This window comes from Nyctibius grandis, chromosome 10, assembly GCF_013368605.1.
Source record: "Nyctibius grandis isolate bNycGra1 chromosome 10, bNycGra1.pri, whole genome shotgun sequence".
Taxonomy (NCBI): domain Eukaryota; kingdom Metazoa; phylum Chordata; class Aves; order Nyctibiiformes; family Nyctibiidae; genus Nyctibius; species Nyctibius grandis.
The window spans coordinates 6322549-6346926 of NC_090667.1; the positions used below are offsets into that span (position 1 = coordinate 6322549).

At 63.0% G+C, this 24378-nt stretch overlaps 2 protein-coding genes across 5 annotated transcripts; both read left to right on the plus strand.

Annotated features, from left to right (window-relative positions):
* The first annotated feature begins 815 nt into the window (after nt 1-815).
* Nucleotides 816-15247, plus strand: SYNPO (synaptopodin). The gene is made up of 4 exons (XM_068408419.1): nt 816-1305; nt 3496-3609; nt 10614-12526; nt 13718-15247. The coding sequence occupies exons 1-4, from the start codon at nt 831-833 to the stop codon at nt 14495-14497; spliced, it is 3282 nt and encodes a 1093-aa protein (XP_068264520.1). The 5' UTR covers nt 816-830; the 3' UTR covers nt 14498-15247.
* Nucleotides 15248-16384: 1137 nt separating this feature from the next.
* MYOZ3 (myozenin 3) lies at nt 16385-23496 on the plus strand. Of its 4 annotated transcripts, none has more exons than XM_068409180.1 (7): nt 16385-16578; nt 17579-17664; nt 18069-18232; nt 18672-18746; nt 18846-18993; nt 19279-19450; nt 22369-23496. In XM_068409180.1, the coding sequence occupies exons 2-7, from the start codon at nt 17634-17636 to the stop codon at nt 22529-22531; spliced, it is 753 nt and encodes a 250-aa protein (XP_068265281.1). In that variant the 5' UTR covers nt 16385-16578; nt 17579-17633; the 3' UTR covers nt 22532-23496. The 4 variants fall into 4 exon arrangements, with proteins under 4 accessions (XP_068265281.1, XP_068265280.1, XP_068265284.1 ...); XM_068409179.1 differs by having other exon boundaries at nt 16385-16569; XM_068409181.1 differs by lacking the exon at nt 16385-16578 and adding an exon at nt 17220-17321.
* Nucleotides 23497-24378: the final 882 nt, after the last annotated feature.

Consider the following 24378-nt stretch of genomic DNA (forward strand, 5'->3'; position numbering starts at 1 on the left):
CGCAATGGTTAAACACAGCCTGGCTTTGGGAGCTGGGTGCTGGGGATTTGGCTTTCCAGCGGGATGGAGGTGAGAGCCAGGGCTCCTGCTAACCCTGAGCAAGTCCCTGTCTCCCCCTGAGCAGCCACCGTCTCCCTGCACTGGCCGCAAACGGGGCTCCCTGCAGCTGCGTCTGGGCTGCTAAAGCAAAGGGAGCCGGGCGCTGCCCCAGGGCGAGGATGGGTGGGCGAGGGTGCTGGGGTGATACGGGCGAGGTGCCCCTGTTCTTCACCCCCTGGCATCCCAGCAGCATGGCCATCATCGCGGGGAGACACCCCACACCACCCCTCCTGTCTGGGAATGGGTGCTCAGCAGGGAGCGTGGCAGCAGTGGGGTGCTGGGGCATCTCCAAACGAGCTGTTCAGGAGTGGTTGTGTCTTGGGGGGAGCAGTGCTGGGGCTGGAGCTCAGGCTGGGGACGCTGGGAGCTGCTCCGCCAGCTGCAGCCAGAGGAAATCAGTGCATGAGTCTATGCACAAGCATCCTCAACCCTCCCCTTTCCTTTTGCACAGGTCCTTGGACGCTGCTCCTCTGCCCGCCTGGACAAGAGAAATTCCTGCTAAATCCTCCGTGGTGACGTGTCTCCCTGGGGCAGATCGCAAAAGCTGCCCACTTCCGTGTCTTCCTGCCTGCAAAAAGAGTGAAGCTGGGCTCATGGCCGGCATGTGGCCACCATCCCTCTCGGACGCTGCCCGTGCTCCGAGGGATGCTGCCGGGGAGCAGCCAGCCCCTGGCCATGCCGAGCGGGTCTGAGAGGCCAGCGTGACGTGACAGCGAAGGACAGCGGCAACGATGCTGAAGGCCACGCTCCGGCAGCCCTGCCTGCAAGCCCAGCCCAGCTGCCCCACACCCGGCGAGGCCATGCAGAGCTCGTGTGTCTGCGGGACGGCCGAGGGGGACACCGAGGGGGACAGCAGCTGTTGGCAGGAGAGGGGCAGCAGAGCGGGGCAGAGGTGCCGTCAGCTCCGGGATGCTCCTGCCCCCGAGACAGCCGGGCAGGAGGGATGGACGGGGCCGTTGGGAGGGAAGGCGAGTGGGAGCTGCCAGCGGGAGCCTGGGGGGTTCAATGGGGACGTGCCAGGTCCCTCGTTGGACGGTGGCAGCCTGGCCTTGGCGGCTGAGCCTGCAGCCCCCTCAAAATGCCCCGTCTCCGCCCCAGAGCTGCCCCCTGCAGCAGCCAGCCCCGCAGCCGACCCCAGCCAGGAGTGGAAAGTGGTGAAGATCCAGCGGGTCCTCATCAACCCCACCGACAAGCCGAGGAAAGCGGGTAAGAGAAACCCCCTTTGGCCACCATCCCACACCCCAAAAAGCGCTGCTGTGCTCCCTGGGCCTGGGCTGCCACTGCCCAGCACGGTGGTGGGAACACCCAGCTCTTCCCAGGGCAGGACCTCCGCCGGGTTAGAGGTCCCAGGCTCCCGGCCGAGCCGCTGGGACTTTTTTAGCTTGAGATGATCCCTCTGGCCTTAAAAATAAGGAGGAATGCATGGCTTTTCTCAGGATGGGGGTGGGAAGGCAGTGGGCAGGTTCCCGCAGCCTCCAAGAGCTCAACTGAACCCTGAGTGGGGCACGAGCAGGGTGGGTTTCCTGGCCCTCACCCTGGCCTTGGGGCTTGGTGGGACCCTGCCAAAAGCGGGGTGATCAGGGCCAGCTCCTGGGGCACTGCCTGGGACAGGCACATCTCTCCCTGGTCGGTCGGGGTGGAGATGGCCAAGCATTGGTTACGTGGCTTGAGGCCATCTCTCTTTCAGCCCCTGGTTTAAAAATTAAGCGCTTTATTTCAGGCCGGTGGGTTCCTACAATGCTCTCTGCCATCGCCTGGCTTCACAGCCCCGCTCCGCAGCCGTTCCTCTCTGTGACTGTCCCTTGGGCCACAGTGACACAAACACAGGCGCATATCTAGGGTTACCGCAGACCTCCCCACCCGGGGGAGATGCTCCCACAGGATTAGACCCCTTACAAGCATCAGACCCATTTTTAAACCCCACTTCCACCCTTCTTTCTATTTTGCTCCTGCCCAGCTGTTATCTCAGCTGCCACGCGGCGCCGGGGCAGATGTGTCACTGTCCCCCTGGGATGGTGTTATGGGATGCTGCTGCTCTGCTCAGAGCCTGCTTTGTCCAAAGCAGCCCCCAGGATGGCGAGGGATGAGACAATCTGGGGATGCTCGACATGAACCTTGGTGTCCAAAATCTGTCCCCCACCTTTTTGGGGTGTCAAACGTCCTCAAAACCAGTGGCTCCCTGGATGGGATGAGGGCTGGGAAGCTCAGCCAAGCCCTTTGGCTCGCTGCAGCCCCAGAGTCGTGTTTCAGGGCTCAGCACACAAACCAGACGGATCCAAATACTCTTCCCCTCTCTCACGCTGCTCTGAGATGGCAGATCTGCAGCAGGGAAAGGTCAGGCCTGATTCTGTCCAGGCTCAGCATTTTCCTCGCCCGAGCCGCCATCCAGCACTTTTGCTGCCAGCCTGGAATTTTAAAGTAACTCAACAGGTTTGTTGGAAAGACTTTGTCTGTCCCGTTTCCTCCCCCTCCAAGTGAGATCACCACCAGCCACTGCCTGCGGGACCCGTCAGACTTTCCAGAGCCTCCGGGCAGGATGTCCCTGAGGGTCCTGGGCGCCGGCGGCAGCGCCGGGACCTTGCAAAAAAACCTGCAGGTTTGTGAAGGAGAGGTTTGGTTCAGAGCAGGGACAGCGGTGCAGGAGGGAGGGAAGGGCAGGTCCCCGTGCAGGTGGCATCGGGGCTGCCTCTGCAGCGGGGTGTTCGCAGGAGCATCCCCAGGAGGTGTCGGGGATTTGCTCCTCTTCTCCTTACCTGGCTGGGAGGAAAATACCTCTCCCTCCTGTGCAAGAGAAAGGGGTGCATCCATCCGCACCCAAAACCATGCAGGGGTGATCCTGAAAGCTGGGTGCAGCGCAGACCCACCCAGGCAGGTCCCGGGGGCCCCTTTGGTCCCTGTCCAGCAGCCCAAGGCCAGGCTGGCTGCTCCCAAATATCCGGCACAGCGGCCCGGGCTGGTTGGCACCTCTCGGGGCAGGCTGGGGAGCGCAGGAGCCCCAGGTAGAGGCAGCGGCTGGGAGATGCAGGAGGCAGGACTGGTTTCTCTGTCTGGTGTGCAAATAAACGGAAGGTTTCGCTCCCTGGGGGCTGCCGAGCCAGCGCCAGTCTCCCTCAAAAACCAGAAAAGCACAAAAAAGCAAAGAGGGGCAGGAAGAAAGGAAATTAGAAAGGCAAAAAATCAGGCCAAGAGCTCATCCTGCGGTGTGGACAGGGGCGGGAAGGGGGGGAGGCTGGTCCCACCGGTGACAGTGCCCAGGAGCGCTGCAGCTCCAGTGGGACCGGGGTGGAGGAGGTGGGAGGTGATGCTGGCTCCCCAGGAATCCTCATGCTGGGCTGGGGTTGTACCATCGCCAGGAGCAGGGCACCCCTGACAGAGGGCTTTCGGTGCTCTTCCCAGAGGGTCCCCAGGGCCGTGACACCGGTGCTGGATTTTTGCCCAGCTCTACGTACCCCAACACTTTGGGCACAGGGAGGAAACTGGCAGGAAGGGGAGGCCCTGCTTCCCTGCCAGGTAAGGTGCTGCAGGTCCCTGGCGGGCTGGGAGGAGGGAAAGGGGGTGAGTGGTGGGGTAAGGGGATGTGCAGGGCTGGGTAGGGGATGTGCAGGGCTGGGTAAGGGGATGTGCAGGGCTGGAGTAAGGAGGATGCCCCAGGATGGGGTAAGGGGTTGCTCAGGGCTGAGTAAGGGGATGCTCAGGGCTGGGCAAGGGGATGTGCAGGGCTGGGGTAAGGGGATGCTCAGGGCTGGGTAAGGGGATGCTCAGGGCTGGGTAAGGGGATGTGCAGGGCTGGGTAAGGGGATGCCGCGGCTGCTCTCATCCCGGCAGCGGGCTCAGGGCAGAGCCAGCCGGGATGGGAAGCAGAGGGGCGGCTGCCGGTGCTGCCGGGGAGGGGGACCCGTCCCGTCCGGTCGGGCAGGGGCAGGGGCCGGGACCCGCCGCCCCCCGGCCCGGCCCCCGCCCGCCGCCCCCCCCGGCCCGCTCCGAGGGCGGAGCTGCCGCAACTTTCCTGCCCGCCGCCTCCTCCCCGGTGCAGTCGGGCTGCGAGGGGCGGCGGCGGCACCGGCACCGGCTCCGCGGGTAGGGCCGGGGCTGGGGGGGCCGGGGGCAGCCGGCCGGGGGGGGCCGGGGCAGGGACGGGGGCGCCCGGGGGTGGCAGTGCAGAAGGAGGGGGGGGGAGCGCAGAGGGGGGTGCAGGGGGTGCTGGGGTCTGGGGGTGTCCGGGGGTGACGGGGGGTGCTGGGGGGGCACGGGAGGTCGGGGGTGCGTGGGGGTCCGGGGGTGCTCGCCCAGCGCACCCCGTGGGGTGCTGGTGGTGGGCGAAGAGCAGGCGAGTGGGGCCACCAACAGCCCGGGGTGGGGGAACGAGGGCTGAGCGGGGTTTCTCCCCCTATAAATTAGCCGGGCGGGTGTTGGTTCCCTGTGCCCACATCTGGGGGCCTGGCACGGGGCGTGGGAGGCACAGCAGGGGGATGTGGGGGACGTGGGGGTCCCCCCGGGGCTCGACAGGGTTGCACCTCTCAGCTTTGCGGAGCGTCTTCCCAGGCAATGTCCGCTGTCCCCCCGGCGGGGACATGATCTCCCCTGGCAGTGCCACCCTGCGCTGGAGACACGAGGTCTGTCCCTCCGGCTTGGCAGCCAGCGGGATGGATCCCTTACGGGTTGTGCAAGGGACAGGCGAAGGCCCCGTTTCATCCCGCTCCCCTCCCCGCTCCGTCCATCCGACGGGGACAAGCCGAGCCAGGTGACATTCTCTTGCCAGGCCAGTGCCTCTGGCTCGTGGCACCAGCCTGGCGGGGCTGTCACCGGGGCCTCGACAGCCTGGGATGTGTCACGGCGAGTCCGAGCACCAGCGAGCATAGAGGGGCTGGGACTCACCTGCCAAGGCAGGATGGGGTCCCCGTGGTACCCAGCCATGGGACGGGCTGACTCTGCTGCGCACCGGGCAGATGGGTGGCAGGGCAGCCTGGAGGAGGTCTGCCTGGCTCCAGCCTCCTTTCGCAAAGCTAAAAGCTTAATTTTGGCTGGCTGGGGGAAGGTGCTGCCTCCACTTTTGCGGTAGCAGCAGCCTCTTCTTCCCCAGCATGGATACACGCAGGGCTGGGGCTGCTCGCTGCATCCCCTCGGCTTGGCGTGCCCCAGGGAAGCAGAGCTGGGGCAGGGGCAGCCAGCCCCTATTAAAGAGCAAAAAAAACCCCTCCAGTCCCTTCTCCTGCTCCCCCCGGGTGGCAGATGGGTGCCCCAGGGCTTGGTGCTTGGAGACCGCAGGGTGCTTTGCAGCAGGATTTGGGTGCTGGGCAAGGCAGGGGCACGGCTGCGAGCTGGGAGGAGCGTGGGGCAGCAAACAGCTCCAAATCCAGCAAAGCCCTTGCAAACAGAGCCCAGGGAAAACTTGCAAGCGCATCGAATTTTCTCGCTGTGCCAGATTTTGTCACTGGCAAAGGCACCGGCGAGGAGAGGCTCAGCCCGGTGCGCCCTGCCAGGCGGGCGAGCTTTGCTCCCACCACAGCACCCACCGCTCGAGCCGGGCCTTTTCAGGGCCAGCACGGATAAAAACTTCATAGAGGTTTTATATCTGGGGTATAGGAGGGCTGGAAGCTGAGAGCAAGGGAGAAAATAGTCATATTTTTATCCATATGTTTGAATCGTGTCTGTTTCTAGCTAGCTCACTGCCTCTCTGTGCGACCCTCCTTGTTCTCCCACCTGCAGATTATTTGGGGTAACTCTGGGAGCTGGGGGGAAGCACAGGCTTAAATGTGTGCGAGTTAGTGCACAGTGCAAAAAAAACCCTGCACAGCTGTAGTTGGGGCAAAAGGCCAGTTGGCTTCTCTGCCAAAAAACCTGCTTACATTTCCTCGGTGACCAAAGCCCTCGGTGTTTGGGTGAGAACATTGGGTTCCCCCTCCCCAGCACCGCCTGGCTGTAGGTCTGTGTTCGGGTTGGTGGCAGGGAGGTGGCACGGTGGCGTGTCCCTCTGGAGATGGGGTTTGTCTTGGTTTAATTCTTGTTTTTGCCAGTGGGATTTTGCCAGCCAGAGGCACAGTTTGGGTTGACCCACAGCAGCCCAAGAGATGTTGGGAAAGGGGGAAAAGCGCCTGCGGGTTATGGACGGCGGCTGCCATATGGTTTGGGGTTTCTGGTGCGTGCCCTGCCTGGCCCTGGACAGCCCTAGGGCCAGCGGGTGGCCCGGGGGGACATCCTCTGAGCTGGCCAAGGTGGGCTACAGCATTGGGATGGCTGAGCATCCAAACCAGGCGCAGGCGAGGGACAGGTTTTGGAGTGACCCACCAGCCTTGAGTCCAAGATTTCACATGGCCTGTTGCATCCCGCTGGCCCCACTGGGACTCTGGTACCTCTTGGCTTCTCTGTACAAGGACTTCTCACCACCACGCCCGGTGCTTGCAGCCACTCAGACCTGCAAGGTGACAGCTCCCAGGTCGCTGGTTTTCTTCATGTGACATCCTGGCCACGTCAAGACCAGTAACTTCCCCTGAATCTGTCAGCTCGGAGAGCCTTGGGTTATCTCCTCTCCCTGCAATTTGGGGCCAAATCCTCATCTCATTCCAGCTCTTGGAGTCCACGTCAGGGCAGGGTGGGCCACAAGCAGGGTCTGGTACATCCTTCACCATCATCTGGTGTTGGATGGTGACTCCAGCCCTTGCTGGCAGGACTTCAGACGCTCTGCAGTAGCGCTGTGTGGGGGGACCCATCCTTTGCACGGAAAGCTGAGCTGGGAGGAATTTCTTTTTTTTTCCCATCTGGCCAGGAGGGGAGAGCAACAAAAATGCCTTTCATCACCCTCGTCCTCCTCGCTGTGGAGGAGAGAGCACAGTACGTGCTGCAGGCAGGGTGACTGACAGCTCGGTGAGAAGCTGTTAAGCCCCACGCTTGGGGGGTGTTGCTGGAAGTCACCCCTGGAGCAATGGGAAACCTAGGGAGCAAGTGCCTACATAAATACGTAGATAGAGATCTACAGGCTCCCCTGGCCCCAGCTGAAGTGCGTTGCGCCAAAACAGAACCCGGTGGCTGGTGGCCAGCTGCTCGCCTGCACCGGGAGCCCAGCGGTCCTGCGGGATGCAGGGAGCACCTCCCGGACCGCAGGGCTGGGGGCTACCAGGGGACCCCCCAACGCGGGGACGCGGCAGCGGAGAGGGCTGGCGGGGCTGGATTCATTGTTCTTGGAAGAAGCCAGGACATTTGGAGAGGGGAGACGTTTCCTTCCCTAAGGGCAGTGCAGTGGCGAGGCGGTGTGCGGCGTGGGGAGGAAGGAAGGAAGAGTGGAAGAGCACCAGAAGAGCCTGTCACCCTGTGGGGTTTGGACTGGGCCCCCGTTAATGGGCGGAAGCTGGTTTCCAGCCCCAGGCGCCCTCGGCCACCGTGGTTTTGCGTTCGCCTCCTCCCGGCGCTGTTCAGGCTGCCTTCGGCCCCGCGCTCCTCCTCCTCCTCCCCAGCACCTGGACATTTTCAGCGCGATGAGCTCCCTCCCGTCTGCCTGGGGCCAGGGGGGAGCGCACAGCCGGAGCCCACCCGAGGCTCCCCGGCTGGCAGGGGATGGCGGGGAAGGATGAAGGGGTGTTCCCTGCGGCCGGGAGGGGAGCGAGGGGTGATACAGCCTCAAGCTTTGCCAGGGGAGGTTCAGGTTGGACATTAGGAAGCATTTCTTCTCAGAAAGGGTCATTAGACATTGGAACGGGCTGCCCAGGGAGGTGGTGGAGTCACCATCTCTGGAGGTGTTTAAGAAAAGACTGGACATGGCCCTTAGTGCCCTGGTCTAGTTGACATGGTGGTGTCAGGGCAATGATTGGAATCGATGATCCCAGAGGGCTCTTCCAACCTGACTGATTCTGTGATTCTGTGATTCTGTGGGTGCAGGAGCCACTGCAGTGGTGGGGGTCCCTCCAGCCACTGCGGCACATGGCTAAAGCTCTTGCGCTGGGTCGGATAACCTCATCCCATGGCTCAGACTGGAGGGGAGAGGGGAGGGAGGTGGTCCCCACCATTCATCTGGGGATGGGGTGTCACTGTGGGTCAAGCAATGACCATCTGCAATGGTGCCCACAGAGAAGGGCTGTGGGGTCTGTCCGTCCGTCCCTGCGCTGGGCTCTGCAGCTGTGCACGCAGGGCAGTGTACAGTGGTGTTGTCGGAGCCTTCGGTGCGCTCCATCGAGCGATAAAAATTGGATGCAAAGAAAAATTATTACCCCATCCCCATTAGTACCCTGAGGGGTTCATTTCCAGCAGGCTGGGGTGGAGCAGCCCGAGAATGGCGGGGATGGGGTGGGCAGGGGCAGAGGGGTCCGCAGGGCGATGCTGGGAGCAGATACTGGGTGGGGGATGATTTCAGGTGGGGGATTTCAGGTGGGGGGCTCCCACCCTGCAGCACCCCATGGCCCGGAGGGACGCCTGTGCCTGGGGTGGCAGCAAGGGATGGGGATATCCGGGGGGCAAAATCCCGGGGTACATATCCCGGTGCTGGTCCCGGCTGTGCGGGAGTGTATCCGGCGGCTGGCCCAAGCAGGACGGGGCTGGCCAAGAGCTGACTCATCCCTCCAGAGCGGAGGAGATCCCCCAACGCCCCCCGGTTGCTGTTAAAAGGCAGTAGCAGGAGCGAGAGGCTGCGAAATGGCTCCGCCGAGAGCTCAGCTTCTTAGGCGGCCTCGGCCTCCGAGGAAGCGGGATGCTCGGCTCGGAGCATGGATTTCGCAGACATCTGGAGCCTGTGGCTTGTTTCTCAACGGCTCCCTGGCTGTGTTTCTGCTCCGTTTCGGAGATAAAGGCGGCGACGGTGACCCCGCGGAGCGGGAGCCTCGGTGCTGGCCGCCCTCCAGCCAGCCCGGCCGGAGGAAACCGCGGCCCCGCTCTGTGCCGCCGCCAAAGCAAATAGAAATGGGGCGTTAAACAATGCCGGGCGCTAACCGGGGGAGGTGTTGGCCGCCGGCGTTGCCGCTGTGGACGGGCTCCTCGTCTCCAGGAGAGAGTTTCCACTGGCATCTCTGCCTCCTCTCCCCCATGCGCAGCCAAAACGCTCCTGTCAGGCAGCCCAAAGGCTTCATCCACCCTTCTCCTCCTCCTCCCCAGCCCCTGTGGGGAGGCAGGACCATCCTGCATGCCTTGGCGATGCTGGGGCCAAGGCAGGGACTTGCTGGGTGCTGAGGGAGGTGGGAGGGATGAAGGGTGAGGAAGAGGAGCTGCCCAGCTTGCAGCAGCCCTCTTGCTTCACCGTGGGCTCGCTGGAAGGATTTGGCTTAGTCATCCATCCCTTCCCTCGCTGGTAGGCTGAGCCACTGCTGAAAATATCCTGGAAGGCTCCCAAGCGGCTCAGAAGGCAAGAAAATGAGAAACACATGAAGGAAGGGGAGAAGGGAAGGGATGGGAAGGGATGGGAAGGGGAGCGGGCGCTGGCAGCGCCTGGGGGAGCGGGGCTCAGGTTGGGCGGCCCTGGCCACCCACCTCCCTCCCGGGGCTGGAGCAGGGTCAAGCATGGGGGCTGCACCCTTGGGGAGGGGGCTGCACCCTTGGGGAGGGGGCTGCACCCTCAGTGGGTGCTGGGGTGATGCCGATGCTCTGCGTCTGTGTCTGTCCCCGAGCAGTGGCCTCGGCGGGGCCGGGCACGCTGCCCTTCCCGCGGGTGCTTCAGGGTGCGCTCATAGGAAATTGCTCACCCCGAGAAAAATGTGTTCCCGGCAGCACACATCCTCCTGGCCCGTGGGAAGGGCTGGCACCCTGACCTCCTGGCCAGCACGCTGGAAGCCCAGGGGCACTCCAGCCACTCGCCGCAGGGCTTTTGCTGGGCTTCTAGCACGTTGCTTTCAGCACTCGTGTAGGCTCCGAGGGCACGAGGTTGGTGCCTGGCTGCGTGTCTGTGTCCGTGTCCGGCGGATCAGGACCTGCACAGCTTCTGTCGGCTGCTGCCATCTCGTGTTGCTCCATAAATCAGCCCCCATGTGGGGCTGCCCACCGGCCTTGCCGTGAGGTTATGGCCAGCTGGCATCTCCCCACCCAGGCTGGGTTTGCTCTCCTGGCCGCTCGACAGGCTGAGAGTGCTGGGGTTTGGGGCGAGAGGCCGGGGGACGTGTGTTGGCCCCTTCCCTGCCCGCTGCCCATTCGAGCCAGGGGCCAAAACCATGTGAGCTGCAACCTGAGACCTGCCGAAGCCCTCAGAGAAATTCCTTTCCCATGGGGTCACCGCGGTGGGTGCGCAGAGCCCAGCCGAAACACGGGGTGGGAGGGGAGGAAAGGTGCTGGGTGTCCCCTGGCCTTTGCCGTCTGTCCCCCCGGCGTGCAGAGCTGCAGCTCAGCGTCTCGGTGGGGCTGCGCAGGGTCCCCAGCACCCCCGGACTGCGATACCCCCCTGTGTACCCCAGCCCTGGAGCATCTCTCCTGCCTTCCCCCAGCTGCTGGGAAGGGGTTGGGATGCTGGGGGATACCTGGAGGAAGGGCTGCCAGGCTGGGCTGAAGAGGGCTGAGATCCCCCGTCCCCGCTGAGCCCCCCCTAACCCGCCTCTCCCCCCGCCCAGGTCTCTCCCGCAGCGCCAGCCTCTCCGAGAAGGAGCTGAAGGAGGCGAAGGCGCGGAGCCGGAGGATCGCAGCGCAGCTCACCACGGCCCCCGGCCCCAGCTCCAAGGGCGTCCTGCTCTTCCACCGCCGCAAGCAGCGCGTCGACGGGCTCGCCGAGGCCGGGCATGGCGGAGGGCGGCCACTGAGCCCCGTGCCCTGGCCTCGGCACGCAGCCATGGAGGAGGACGAGGGGCAGGGGACGAAGGCAGAGCCCAACCAGCCCAGCACCCCAGGAGAGGGGCTGCAGGTGGACGCCTCCCCGTGCCGGGAGCCACCTGCCGAAGCCCAGCAGGTCCCGCTTAGCACCTACCTGAAGGAGAACATGGCATCAGCCACCACCAACGGGGTGCAGGAGCAGGCAGCCGGCAGGATGGAGAGCGGGGCCGGGGGGCTCGGGGGTGCGGGAGCCCCTGCGGGGCCGAGCACGGCGGCTCTGCCACAGAGCCCCGAGGAGGAGAAGAACGGCGAGGTTTCCGGCGAGGTGCCTGGCGAGGTGCCCGGCGAGGTGCCCAGCGCGCCAGCGGGGACGGCCACGGGGACGGCATCCCCGGCCAGCCGGGAGCAGAACGGGGCGCGGGGCCGACAGTACTTCGAGGTCCATCTCACGCTGGCCAAGCCCAAGCCCGTGAAGAACCGGACGGCCAGACCCTTCGGCACCCGGGCGACCCCCGCCAGCAGCCAGCCCCAGGAGGGACCCCCTGCCGCCGAGCTGCCCCCGCCGCCCACCTACGCGGAGACCCTGAGCAGCCCCCCGCCACTCACCCGTGTCCGCTCACCCCCCGCCTACTCGGCCCTGTACCCTCCCTGGGAGCAGAAGGTGCTGCCGGGTCCCCCCGTGGGCTGCGGGGTGAGCGGCCCGAACCCCCTGCCCAAAACGGGGATCCTGGAGGAGTCGGCTGCCCGGAGAGCCGGCAAAAAGTCCATGTTCACCTTCGTCGAGAAGCCGAAGCTGGGCCCCAACCCCGATCTGCTGGACCTGGTCCAGAGCGTGGACAGCAGGAAGAAGCAGAAGGAGCAGGGGGAGCCCGGTGCCGAGGAAGAGCCCTTCGCCCTCGGGGCCGAAGCCGCCGACTTTGTCCCCAACAGCGCGGCCAGGGCCGGGCAGCACCTCCCGCCGGCCGACGATGCTCCGGCGTGGTCCTCCTGCCTCAAGTCCCCCACCATCCAGCCCAAGCCGAAGCCGCAGCCCAGCCACAACCTCAGCGAAGCGAGAGGGAAGGGGGCCGAGCTCTTTGCCCGCCGGCAGTCCAGGATGGAGAAATTCATCATCGAGGCTCCCTCCCAGCCCGAGCTGCTGCGGTCCCCGTCACCCACCATGTCCCTACCTCCCTCCTGGAAGTATGATGCCAATGCTTGCCTGTCACCCATGGTCTCCAGACACCCCTCCAAGAGTCCCTCCAGGCCCTCCAAAACCCCCCCGGCATCTCTGTACGGCAGCAACCTGATGGAGAACGAGGTCTCCCAGAAGGAGCTGGAGATCTCCAAGCACCAGCCCTACCAGCTCCAGTCTTCGCTCTTCATCCTCTCCCCATCCAAGGCACCAGCAAGATCCATGCCCCGGGAGATGCCTCCACCCAGACCCTCTCTTCCCGACGCCTACCCCTACCCCCAGCAAACCTCCTGCCTGACCTCTCCGTTGCCTCCTTCCCCGGTTTGGCATCCCCCCGCTGTGCCCAGCGCTGGCCAGACCATCTCCAGCCCCTTCCCTGGCGCTGCCGGGGCTCTGCCCCTGACTCACAGCAGCCGTGCCGGTCCCGGAGCCCCGACCGAGGTGCTGCTGGCCTCCCCGTGCCGCCTGCCGCCCCGAGCCAAGGGGGGCTTCCAGGCGCCCCGGCCCTCCTACTCCACCAGGAACGCCGGCATCGAGCCGCAGGTGTGGAAACCTTCTTTTTACTACAAGTAGCAGTGGTGGAGAGAAAACCAGGGGCGTTTCAGGCTTCCCTCCACTGGCCGAGTCCTCCCTGTGCTCACGGGTGTGCCAAAAGCTGAGCCAACCACAAAAAAAGGGGGAAAAAAGGAAAGGAAATAGAAAAAAGAAGTAGCTGGGAGGCTGCAGTGCTGTGACAGTGGGTGAGACAGGCGCTGCCGAGCCCCGGTGTGATGGGAGCTGGCAGGAGCCGGGGCCGTAGAGCCCGCAGGATCCCAGAGAGCCGCCCGGAGCCTGCCCGGCTGGCGGCACCACCGGTGCTTTCTCTCTTCTCTCTCCTGGAAACTGTGTGGAGCATCGCACCTCTGGCTCCGTCCTTGCCTTGCCTCCTGCCTCTCCAGCTCTCGCAGCTGGCTCTGCCCGCTCAGCCGCGGCCCCTCTGTCCTGCCGGCTCCTATCGCCTCCTACCAAAGCAGCCCCGGAGGGGACTCGCTGCCTTTCCGCCTCACTGTGCCTGCTCCTGCCTCCTCTGCTGCTCCTTCAGCATCTGTCCTCGTTTGTTTCCACGCCGCAGAGGAGAGCCACATCCCCGGGGGAACAGCAGAGCCCCGTGGTGCCAGGGGTGCTGTGGGGCCCTTGTCCCTCCCCACGCTCGGGGCTGGAGCTGCTTGGCAGGGCCAGCTGGGTGATGCTCAGCCTGGTGCTCCTGGTCCAGCCGTCCCTTGCTCCCGCCGCTCTCCCCGCGGTAACAAGTTGCCTTTCGACTGTGCTTTTATTTCTCCTCCGTTTTTTCTTTCTTTTCCCTCTTTCTGAATACACTCTGCGCTGTCAGACCTGGCTCTTCTCTTTCCTGCCGGCGCCGGAGCAGCTGCGGGGCGATGGGCCCTGGGATGGCACAGGGGGGCTCCGGGCATCACCTCGAGGGAGGCTTGAGGAAGCTGCAGGTAGTGAGAGGTCCTGGGTGATATTTTGGGCGAGGATGATTGATTGCAGCCCCAACCTCCCTGGCTGGCGAGGGGGTGCAGAGGCAAATGCATTTCTGGGGAGCCCTTGCCGGGGGTGCAATGCACGAGGATGCATCCCCGGTTCCTGCAGGGCTGAGCCAGCACGAAGCGTGCTCCAGCACCAGTCCTGCCCTGTCCCCCTGCTCTGTCCCCCTAAGCAGTGCCACACTAACCCGCTCTCTGTCCCCTCCAGGAAAGGCGGCCGTCCCTCCCCGCCTCGCCCACCTGGACGCCCCGGCTGGCGCGGCACCCGGGCAGCCTGGACGGCTGGGCCAGCCCGGCCTCGGTGCCCGAGCTGGAGGAGGGACCCCCCATGTCCCCTCCGTGGAGTGAGAGGTCCCTGTCCCCGCTGCGGCAGGACGCCGACCCCCAGGCCAGCCGGCAGATGCAAGCACGGCTCGCCAGGAACATCATCAACGCTGCCCGGAGGAAAAGCTCCTCTCCCAAAGCCGGGGGGCCGGAGGGCTCCCGGCCCTTCACCCCCATCCCCGCCGGCCCCCCCAGCCTGCCCCAGTCCCCCCGGCCGGTGCGGCCGGTGGGCTCCAGAGCCCCGGTGCTGCAGGCTGCAGGCAGTGTGCCGGGGAGCCTGGGCAGCCCCTCCCCCATCCACAAAAGCCCCCTGCGATCACCCCGGGTGGACAGCCCCCAGTTTTGTGCCTCCCCCGGGATGCCCCGAGCTGCCTGGGCAGAAGGTCGCCAGCTCCTGCTGCCACCCAGCGTGTCCTCCTGCCCTGTCCCCGGGCTGTCCCCCAGCCCCAAGAGCCCCCTGCCATCCCCCGTGGTGGGCGGGCGGTCCCCGGCCAAGCGCTGCACCTCCCGGTCCCCGACGGACTCGGACGTCTCCCTCGACTCCGAAGACTCGGGGGCCAAGAGCCCGGGCATCCACGGCTTCAACCTCTGTCCCCGGGGCTGGACCGGCAGCCTGCGGCTGAAGCCAGGGGGGCTGCCCTCGGGGGCCCCCTGCACCTCCTAGACACGCCAGCCCTGGCCGGGCCACCCTGTTCCCAGCCCTGCCAGCCCGGGCGATGCCACCCGCTGACCCTAAACTGGGAACACCCCAACCCTGGGGGGCTGCAGTCCCCAAATCCGGTGGCCCTGCTCGCCAGTGGCCCCTCGGCTGGCCGGCGGGGTCAGGTGCCTCCCGCCTGCCCGCCGTCCCATGGCCCTGCTCTATTTTTACCCCGCTAACCTTTCGGGGCAGGACTGCCTGGTCAGCAGGCAGCGGGGGGAGCCGGCCCCCTCCCTCCACAGCCCTGCACCACAGAGCGGGGATGGGGACGGGCGCAGCAGTCCCCTGCGAGCCCCCCGTCCGCAGCACCGGGGTGTCACAGACCCCGGCACCTGCAGCTCTGCTTTCCCAGTGGCACGACCGGTGCTGCTGCCCGCAGGGTCACGGTGCACCGGGCAGGGCTGGGCAGTGCCGAGCGGGTGCCGTGGCCAGGGCACCCTCTCCCAGCCTCTCCCAGCCTCCAGATCCGGCTGGTTTCAACTGAAACCAGATTTTGGGGAGGAAAAGTTTATTTTTCATTCCACCCCCAGTTCTTCATTGCCTTCTTTTTTTACTTTTGACCCCTTCTCAAAGAAATTCCCCCAAATCCTTCCCTGGTGACCAAAAAGCCAAAGTTATTTATTGCCATGTCAAGGGGACCCTTTACAGCTGCCCTCCTGCCCTATCCAGGCAAAGAGGGACAGCCCCATCCTGCACCCTGTCACTGTCCCCATCCCTGTCCCCACCCCTGTGGGCTGGAGGGACCCACGGGGACCGGTGGGTGCTGCGGCAGCTAGGGCGGGTGGGAGGAGGTGGGGGGCTGTAGGGGGGGCCGAAGGAAGCAGTACAGGTTGCAGAGGGTTTGAAGGAGGTGTCGGTGCAGGAGGTGATGCTGAGAGTGTCTCGGAGACGAGCTGGTGTCCCCATGGGGAGCCCTGCAAGGGGCTGGGGGGGGGCAGAGGCTCCCCGAGGGCAGCGGTGTCAGAGGGAGGCATGGGGTGATGGAGAGGGGAGGGCATCAGGCCTGGGGAGAGCAGTGGGTGCCCAGGAGGGCGATGGGTCCCCAAAGCACTTGTCCCCACCCAGGGGTGAGCAGGGCCTGGTTGGGGTTCCAGGAGATGCTACGGCAGTGACCGCAGCCACCCCCCCAGGGGACACAGCCTGGGTGCCGGTGAGGCCAGTGCCGAGAAAGGAGGATGCATTTGGGCTGTCGGGGCCCTGGCACCCCTTCCCTTTGCCCAGGACACGCTGTCAGAGCCAGCCCACCCCTGTCCCCCGGGTCCCCCCCGCCCTGCAGCCTGCCTTTCCCAGGACACAGTCCCCCCCCCACTCACCAGACATCACGACCCACCTTTGCCTCACAGTTGTGTACCCAGCTCAGAAATAAACTGCGGTTATCCCACCCTGCCTGGCTCCGATCCATCCCGGGGGTGGACTGGGCACACGTGGCACATGGCCACCTCCTGCTGCTTCTGCATGGCCACCACCCTGGTCCCCAAATGTCAGCCCTGCGCCGTGCCGGGGTGTTGGCATCCCGGTCCTCAAGGGTTAGCCCTGCTCCATGGGGGTGGTGACAGTGTCCATCCCCGTGGGTCAGCCCTGCTCCATGCTGGGGTGATGGCATCGTGGTCCCCAAAAGTCAGCCCTGCTCTGTGCCAGAGTGACAGCATCGCAGTCCCCAAGGGTTAGCCCTGCTCCGTGGGATGAGTGGTGCTGTCCCTGTCCCCAAGGGTCAGCCCTGCTCCGTGCCGGGGCGACAGCGTCCCCGTCCCCAAGGACCAGCCCTGCTCGGTGCCGGGGTGATGGCATCCCGGTCCCCAAGGGTCACCCTGCTCCACCCCCTTTCTGAGACAGAAATAGCTGCTGTCCCGCAGCCGGACCTTGGCATCTGGGCTGGAGCCCAGCACGGGTTGGGGCGAGCGGCAGGGAGCCCCGGGGTGCCGCGGAGGGCCAGCCAGGGCCACCGAGCACTGGTGGCCACAGCTTGGCTTCAGCCTCGTCCCCAGCGCAGCAGGAGAGCATCTCCAGTCCCAGGCGTCTGGGCGTCCCCTGACCAGGTAGGGCAGGTGAGGTCCCACCCTGGGGCTAATGGGTGGGTGGGCGCACGGGGCTTGGGGACGTCCCAGCCTTGGTCACAGTGGGGGTCAGGGTGTGATGTCCCGTGGGACACAGCAGGTGCCTGGAGGGGGGTTGAGGGAAGGACAGGGTGCAGGTCCCAGGCTCGCCGTGCAGGTGAACTGGAGCTGGCAGGGAGCTGGGTGCCAGGCAGTCGTGGCCCCACAGGGACCCCCCGGCTCCCCAGGGCTCTTGGGGGAAGCTGCACAGCAACAGCCCGAGCCTGAGGGACACGAGATGCACCGAACAGGGCCAAGCCTCGCACTGGCTGAGCCGAACACCCCGGCTACGCGGGAGGGTGCTGCTGTGGGTGGGCAGTGCAGGGGGCTCCGACCAGGGCTGGTCTCCACCTGCCTCCTCGCGACGAAGCTGGACGCCAAGGAGCAGCCCAGCGCCGAAGAGGGGACAGTGACCCCGCACCCCGTCTCTGCGGGCTGGGCTCGCCGGCTCCCCGGTACGGGCAGGGCTGTGGCTCCTGCACCCTTGGGGCCAGCAGCTGAAAATAGCTCTGCTGAGGAGGAGGTGCTGGGGAGGGGGGCAGCCAGGGCCACTGCTCACCCAGCAGGCAGCAGGTGCTGCTCCAGGAGGGCTCAGGACATGAGGACACTGGCTCGCTGTGGGCAAGGACAGAACTGGGGACATTTTCTGCCCTAAAGAAAGGCAGAGAGGGAAGATGACAAGCAGGGGCTGAGGGGTAGAATGCTTTGGACATTTCCCTACATCTACTGAAGGGAATGGAGAGCAGCATGGGGATGGTGCTGGCCAGGGGTGATGCTCAGGGATGGTGGGGGCCAGGGGTGATGCTCAGGGATGATGGGGGCCAGGGGCGATGCTCAGGGATGGTGCTGGCTGGGGCAATGCTCAGACGAAGCCTGTCCTCTCCCCGCCACACGCCTGGGGCTGACGCGTCCCCACGCTCGGCATCACCCCAGGGCTGCCTCTCTCTTCCAGCCGCACAGGACCCGTCCCCCTCGCACAGAGCTGCCCCAGGAGTGCGGCACAAGTGATGACCATCATGAAACCGGGCCCTGAAGACGGTAAAGGGGGCTGGGGGTGCCACCAGGCCCAGGGCAGCGCTGCCCCCCTGCCTAGGGGCCAGGCCCAGCTCTGGTTGAGGCCACTGGCCCCACTCCCCAGGGCCTCTGTGCCTGCTTTCTTGGTCCCCTTTTGCCCTACAGCCCCAAGGGGCAGCAATTGCATGTCGAAGGCTGGAGGGGTCCATGCACGGGGGCAGGAGAGGCTGCTTGAGCCTCCAGAGCTGAGAGAACTCCCTGACAATTCCCCCCACCAAGGAACCGCCGGTCCCGGGTGCAGCTCCCGGCACGGGCGCACGACCAAGCCGTGCGACAGGGACCCCGGCGAGGGGACACGCTGTCCTTGTGCTGGGCACAGGGGTCCCCAGCGCTGCGGCAGCCTCAGTCACGGCTGTGCTCTCCCCCAGCCTCCCCAGCACCCCAGCTGGACCTGGGCAAGAAGGTGAGCACGCCGCAGGACCTCATGGTCGAGGAGCTCTCCCTGCGCAACAACCGCGGCTCGCGGCTCTTCCAGCAGCGCCAGAGGAGGATGCAGCGCTTCGTCTTTGAGCATCCCGGCGGCTACAGGCAGGTGGGTCTGGGGCTCAGCACCTGGCTCCGAGTGGGACAGCCCTGCCCTGGCTCTCGGAGCCGTTGCAGGGAAGCGATTCCCCGTGGGGCTGGAGGGGGGTCTCAGCAGGGCGGCTGTGCTCAGCTGCCCGCTGCACTGAGATGAAGCATAGACTGGTTTGGGTTGGAAGGGACCTTAAAGATCATCTAGTTCCAACCCCCTGCCACAGGCAGGGACACCTTCCACCAAATCAGGTTGCTCCAAGCCCCATCCAACCTGGCCTTGAACACTGCCAGGGAGGGGGCAGCCACAGCTGCTCTGGGCAACCAGAGAAGGGAGAGAAGAGCTGGGTCGGTGGGCTGGGCGCGGAGGTGGGCAAGCAGCAGGTTCAGCATCCACCCAAGAGCAAGGGTGCCGGTCCCCCCCTGCACCCACTAACCCCTCTCCTCACCTCCTGCAGCTCCCAGGGCCGGGGGCAGGCGGCTCACACCACACCGAGAAGGGCGACGCGGAGGGAACGGCAAACGAGGGGACGGTGAGTGTGTGGAGGAAGCTCCGAGGTGCTTTTGAGAGCCTCCCGTGTCCAGCCGGGGCAGGGGTTGCTCCCCGCGCCCACTGACTCTCCCCTCCGCAGGCAGGGGAGGACGCCAAGGGCCAGCAGAGTTATCACTCCGAGCTCCACGTGGCAGCCTCGCCCCAGGGCGGCCCCCCGGAGGTGCCCAAGAAGACGGAGAAAGTCTTGCAGATGAGCAAAGTCCTCAACCCCGACAATCTGGCCCCAGGTAAACGCCGCCTGCACCCCAAAGCTTACATGTTGTACCCTCAGTAACGTGGGGGCACTTCGAGCTGCTGCCTGCTGAGGGGTCCTCCCCAAAACCCTCCCCCAGAGCTTTTATACCTGTATCTATATAACATACATTTATATGTATGTGATCCTGCCCCCCAGCAGCAGGTCCTCTGTGGCCGTGCGAAGGCAGGGCTGTCCCCAGCTTCCCCTCCCCTGCTCGGGAGGTTGCCCCAGCCCAGCTGTGGCCACAGCAGCCCACACCACCTCTCCCTCCACACAGGGTATTCAGGACCCCTCAAAGAAGTTCCCCCAGAGAAGTTCAACGTCACTGCCATCCCCAAGGGCTACCGCTCCCCGTGGCAGGAGCTCCTTGGTGACAAGGACAACGCTGTGCACAGCGAGAAACAGCCACCCATGAAACCCTCTCCATGGGACTTCACAAGCTTCAACAGGTAATGGCAGCCAGTGAGCAGGCACCGCCAGCCTGGCCATCCCTTGGCCAAGCCCTTCAGCCTCAAGAAGCACCTACCATCCTGCCAGGGCAACGCAATGGTCCATGCCCTCTTTATACACCACAGGGGAGCAGCAAGGGCTCAGGTTGCTCTTTGCCTGCTCAGGAGCTCCTCCGTGATGCCTCTGCAAAGGTCCCTGCCTCCAGCAGCTCCCCAGATCTTGTCTCAGCTCCACCACTGGGCTTGTACGGCCTTAAGCATCTTGGTTTCATGGGGTAGCCTCAGGGATGATGGCTGAAATTTGGGAGGGCTTATCCTCACGCACATGGTCCTGGAGAAGGAATCGCTGCAGTTCCCCGCCGGGCTCAGCTCTGGGCTGGGTGCAGGAATGGCACAGGCAGTGCCAAGTCTCTCTCCTATTTTCCTTAAGGTATCCAAGCAGCTGCTGGAAGTGGTGGGGGATGTAAGGTTAATCTTCCCACAAAGTGCTAAGAGGTCACCAGATTCCTTCCAAACACCTGCTTGAGATTGAAGTCTCCAGGCCCGGGAGTTTCGGGTGGCTCAGCCTGGCCAGCCCCATGCCCTGCGGCTGCCCCCCAGAGAGCATGGCTGCTGTGCCTCCTCGCACCTCCCAGTTACGCTGGGGTCCTGGTTAGGACCTCAGAGCAGAGACCGCCAAGGAAAACCTCCGCTCTGGAAAGGTGCTTGGTGGGGATTCAGGAGATGGAGATCTGATGGTAGCAAAGTACCAGCAGCCCAAGGTAGAATAATGAGAACTGAACCTTTAAGCTGAACATCATTCCAGGGAATCTGCAAACCAAGGTCCTGGCTCTCCTCCTCACTGACAGCCTCTTTCATGAGGATGAAAGTACGCTAGCCTTGGTGTTCTGGCCAAGGTCACCTTCCAGTAGGCAAGCTCCCGCTGGAGCTCCCTTCGGGACACAGCACTGCTCCCCACCAGACCATCTGCCGCGGTGCTGGGCCTCTGCAGACAGCAGCTTTCCTGAGCCCACACCAGGGATTTGAGTTGGGGGGACACGGCTGCTGCGCTGTGAACGCTTGGGGCTGGGGGGAACCACAACCCCTCTGCGTGGAAACTGTGTCCTGATGGGCAGGGGTCAGCCTGGCCACTGGCTGAGCTGAGATGATGCTGCCACAGTCCCTTTGCCACCCTCCTCTCCCTCAGCCCGGGGCTTTGCCGTGGGGCATGGCGAGGTGCACAGCACGAGGCCGCGGCACGCTCAGCCCCCCATGATTCCCCTCCCACACCAGTGAAAGCGTGGCAGCGCACTGGTTTGCACTGGAGTGGAGCTGAGGGCGAGGAGGTTAACAGAAGGGACAAGAACCCGTGGGCAGCCAGGGGAAAGTGTGGGGAAGCACAGGGGCTGCGTTAGCTGCTCCCTCAGGGTCTCCTTCCCGGTTACTCCATCTCGAGCTTTCCTGGAGCAGTAACATCTGCGGAGGTGCCGGAGGGGGAGGACAAGGAGCTGCTGCAGACGCTTGGCTCTTTTCTTTCAACATTTAGCCATGTTCCTGCCTCAGTATTTATTTATGGACAGGGACTGGAGCAAGGGCATGTTTCTGAATAATGCTTTACGCCGTACCATTTCTCCCCTCTCACATGGTGCCTTTCTATTTAAAGTCTGGAACTGTTATTTAATACAGATGGATGCTAATTTAACACCGAGCCTCTCGCCACCTCCTCTAATTCTTCACTGAGGCACGAAGATTCAGAGAGCCAATCTGCTTTTAACTGGGCTTTTCATGATCTTCCAGGCTGTTGGCTTTTAAATCACTTCTCAGTTCATCAAATACCAAACTGAAGAAAAACGAGTTTTTTGGACCAAATCGGCTAGCGAAAAGCCAGCGGCATTGCCCGAAGCGAGGTGAATCCCAGCACAGCTCCCAGGGGTCACAGGGCAAGGGCCAGTTCACCATCTCAACAGCAGCTGCGTTAAAGCAGACTGATTTATTCCCAACTTTAAACGTTGAGGCTGTGATGCAAAGACCTTTGGCCACCTTGCTGAGGTGTGTTGCCTTACGAGAGCGAAAACCAAGCTTTGAAAAGGACTGTCTCTTCCCAGAAAGGAGAAAATGTCTGGAACAAGAGTCTCTCATGTACCTTCCCCCCACTTATTTCTCCTCTGTTGCAAAACTGTGCCACGTTACTCATGTTCGAGCAGCGCTTCCCAAAGCAAACATTCCCAGCTATGCCTCACGGATAGCTCAGCCTCCATGTGCTGCTCCAAAACCAACATTCATGGCTTTTCACGGGCTGGCACTCTCTTCCCCGGTTCTTTTCCACATTTCTCCAGAAAGGGATGACAGCTCTTGCCCCCGCACCGTTCCTCCTGTTAGTCATAGTTCAAGAGAAGCTGTCCCAGAAGGCAGACTGGAGCCAGGGCCAAGAGAAAGCCGTTTGCCTGCACATGTGCTAGAGCAATCAGGAGGCAGCACCGCCAGCCTCAACCCTCTGCAGAACACATCAGCTGCGGACCAGTCACCTTCTAAAGATCAGGGGGGTTGTCACCATCACATGCTCTCTTAATCTAACCCCTTTCACACACAAAACATCTCTACTGCTGTTGGCAGAGCCCATCAGGAGAGACTATGATAAATGTAGCAACACGCTTCCTCCCTCCCCTGCGCAGCCCCTGACGCTCCGACACCAAACCCCCCTCTCCAGCTGCCAAAGCTTGAGGGGAGGTTGGCTCTGTACAAGAGAAGCCCCTTGCTGGGCTAGCAGAGGCTCTAACGGCATCCTGGGGAGGAAGAGGAGGGTTGTCATTTGCTGCAGGCATTGCTACGTTGCTGCTGGGCTCAGAGTTAGTAAATCCAGACCTAATTTTTCCATCACCTTTACAACATGCACAGCCTCTCCTCGGGATGTGCTAAGTCTGCTTTTTCTCGTGCCGCAGGACTCCCACCCCCTTTGACAGAGCGCTGGTCAGTGACCTGTTCTCTGTGCCTGCCCTGGAGCTGGATAACCTGAGCGCTCTGGAGGTGATCTCCCACAGACCCAACTTCAACAGGACGCCGCAAGGTTGGGTGAGGATTCTACCGGAGAGCGACGAGCTGTAGGACGCACGCTCCCTTCCCCATCGCCACGGCTGCTTTTCTCGCTAGACTCAAATGTACTTCGCACTGGAGGGGAGAGGGGAGTGAGTATTCTTCGTGAAAGCCAAGCTAGTGGTCTCGGGTTGTCATCCTCTCCAGCGGGATTTGAACAAGCTCAAGTCTGGGACCATTTTGAATTCCCCTCGTACCAGCCGTTGTCACAAGGGCATTTAGTGCTAAGCTAACGAGCCAAGCTCTCATCGTTAATACAAGGAGATCCCCGTAAGCTCCCGCACAAAACACCCCGTACAGCCTGTCCTCTTCCCTGCCTCGTGGAAAACGGCAGGGCCGCCAGCTGCCACACACCAAGCTGTCTCGCTGCTTCTTCACCGACACACCAGACCTGCTCCAACAGCTGGTGCCTTGGCAGAGAACTTCCACCTACAGGACAGCTCTACATCTGTCGTCGTGGTCGGGACAGCGAGAGAAGGCGATAGTTCAACACCTGCAAGTTACTGGAGGCATTGGCACGTTAAAAGCAGTTACCTTGGGCTTGGCTGGACAACAAAAACCAACGAGGAACCGGGCATCTGCCAGTTTACCAACACACGTACAGCACATGGGGATAGATGGGAGGGGAACACTGGGAGCTGGAAACTCGTGCCACATTTTCCCACAAGCTATTGGCTAGCACTTGGCAGCTGGTATTTTCCCCTTCCTACTGCTATCTGCATGCCTTGCTTAAACACCTAAGCCCCAACACACCATTCAGGCAGGAAACTTGCATTGCTCTGTTCTTCCCGCAGAAGCAGGAGGGGACAAGCAAATGGAAAGAAAAAAAGGTCTGTTCCTTAAACATCATGAATTTATGATGCTCAACTGCTGTTCTGTTCCAAACCCCTCTCTCTCCTCCTTCGTCCATCAGCTGAAGAACCCGCGTACCCCTGGGGACATGGCTGGAAATAATAAATAAATTGTGATCATGTGAAGCCTGCTTGCATTCGAGATCTGTCTGCACAGCGTCCACGGGCCCTGATGGCAGAGGCTCAGGGCCAGGGCAGGGGCAGATGCTGCAGCCCTCCCCCATCCACCAGCCAGCCTCTGCCCGTCCTCCAGCACTGCCCTGGGATGGCTCTTACCTGACAAAAGCTAAAATAATTACCTGGGCCCAAAGCCCAGCTTTCTCCAGAGAAAGCCAGCCTGCCTGCCAGCCATGCCCTGCAGCCACGCGTGCTGTGCCACCGCCAACAGCCTGGCAGGGCTGGCAGCAGCAGTGAGACCAGTGGCATCGTACAGGACAGCACAAAAAAATAAAAGTAGCCCGCTGTCCTTGCCCGCTCTGCATCTTGGCTTTGGCAGCAGCCAAATAAAGTCCTCAGACACTGTGCCCCAGGAAGCAAGGTCTAAGCAAAGTGTTGAAAAATTCAAATATTTTAATGTATTTTTTTTAAACAAGCAAATGAGGCTTCAGAACAGGTCCCATCATGTTTTGCTTTACAGAAAGATGTCCACAGATCCATTATGTGGAAGCAGCTGACACACACATAAAACTTAAAATCCCCCAGCCACATGTACACACACCTTATTCAACAGCATGCTCCACGCAGGGGACAGTTGCTCTTGGACAAACACTCCAGTTGGAATACAGAAAAAAAAGTTTCCTGTCTTAATCAAAGCAGGATGAAGTGGGATCCATCTCACAGTTTAAGAGAAGATTGTAGCCACAGGCCTCAAAAGCCCCACTCATGCTCCAAATACACCCGGGACAAGATCGCAGCTGCACCACGTCCTCCCGCAGCAGCTGCCAGCCCCACCAGCGCAGCCCCTGGGGGCCTTCGCCAGGCTAATCCAGGCAAGGGTTAACCTGTCAC

Coding starts and splice junctions, on each gene's coding strand:
- SYNPO (XM_068408419.1), top strand. CDS start 831: ATGCTGAAGGCCACGCTCCGGCAGCCCTGCCTGCAAGCCCAGCCCAGC. Junction 3,610..10,613: donor AGGCCCTGCTTCCCTGCCAG/GTAAGGTGCTGC, acceptor CCCCCCGCCCAG/GTCTCTCCCGCAGCGCCAGC. Junction 12,527..13,717: donor ACGCCGGCATCGAGCCGCAG/GTGTGGAAACCT, acceptor TGTCCCCTCCAG/GAAAGGCGGCCGTCCCTCCC.
- MYOZ3 (XM_068409180.1), top strand. CDS start 17,634: ATGACCATCATGAAACCGGGCCCTGAAGACG. Junction 17,665..18,068: donor GAAACCGGGCCCTGAAGACG/GTAAAGGGGGCT, acceptor GCTCTCCCCCAG/CCTCCCCAGCACCCCAGCTG. Junction 19,451..22,368: donor GACTTCACAAGCTTCAACAG/GTAATGGCAGCC, acceptor CTCGTGCCGCAG/GACTCCCACCCCCTTTGACA.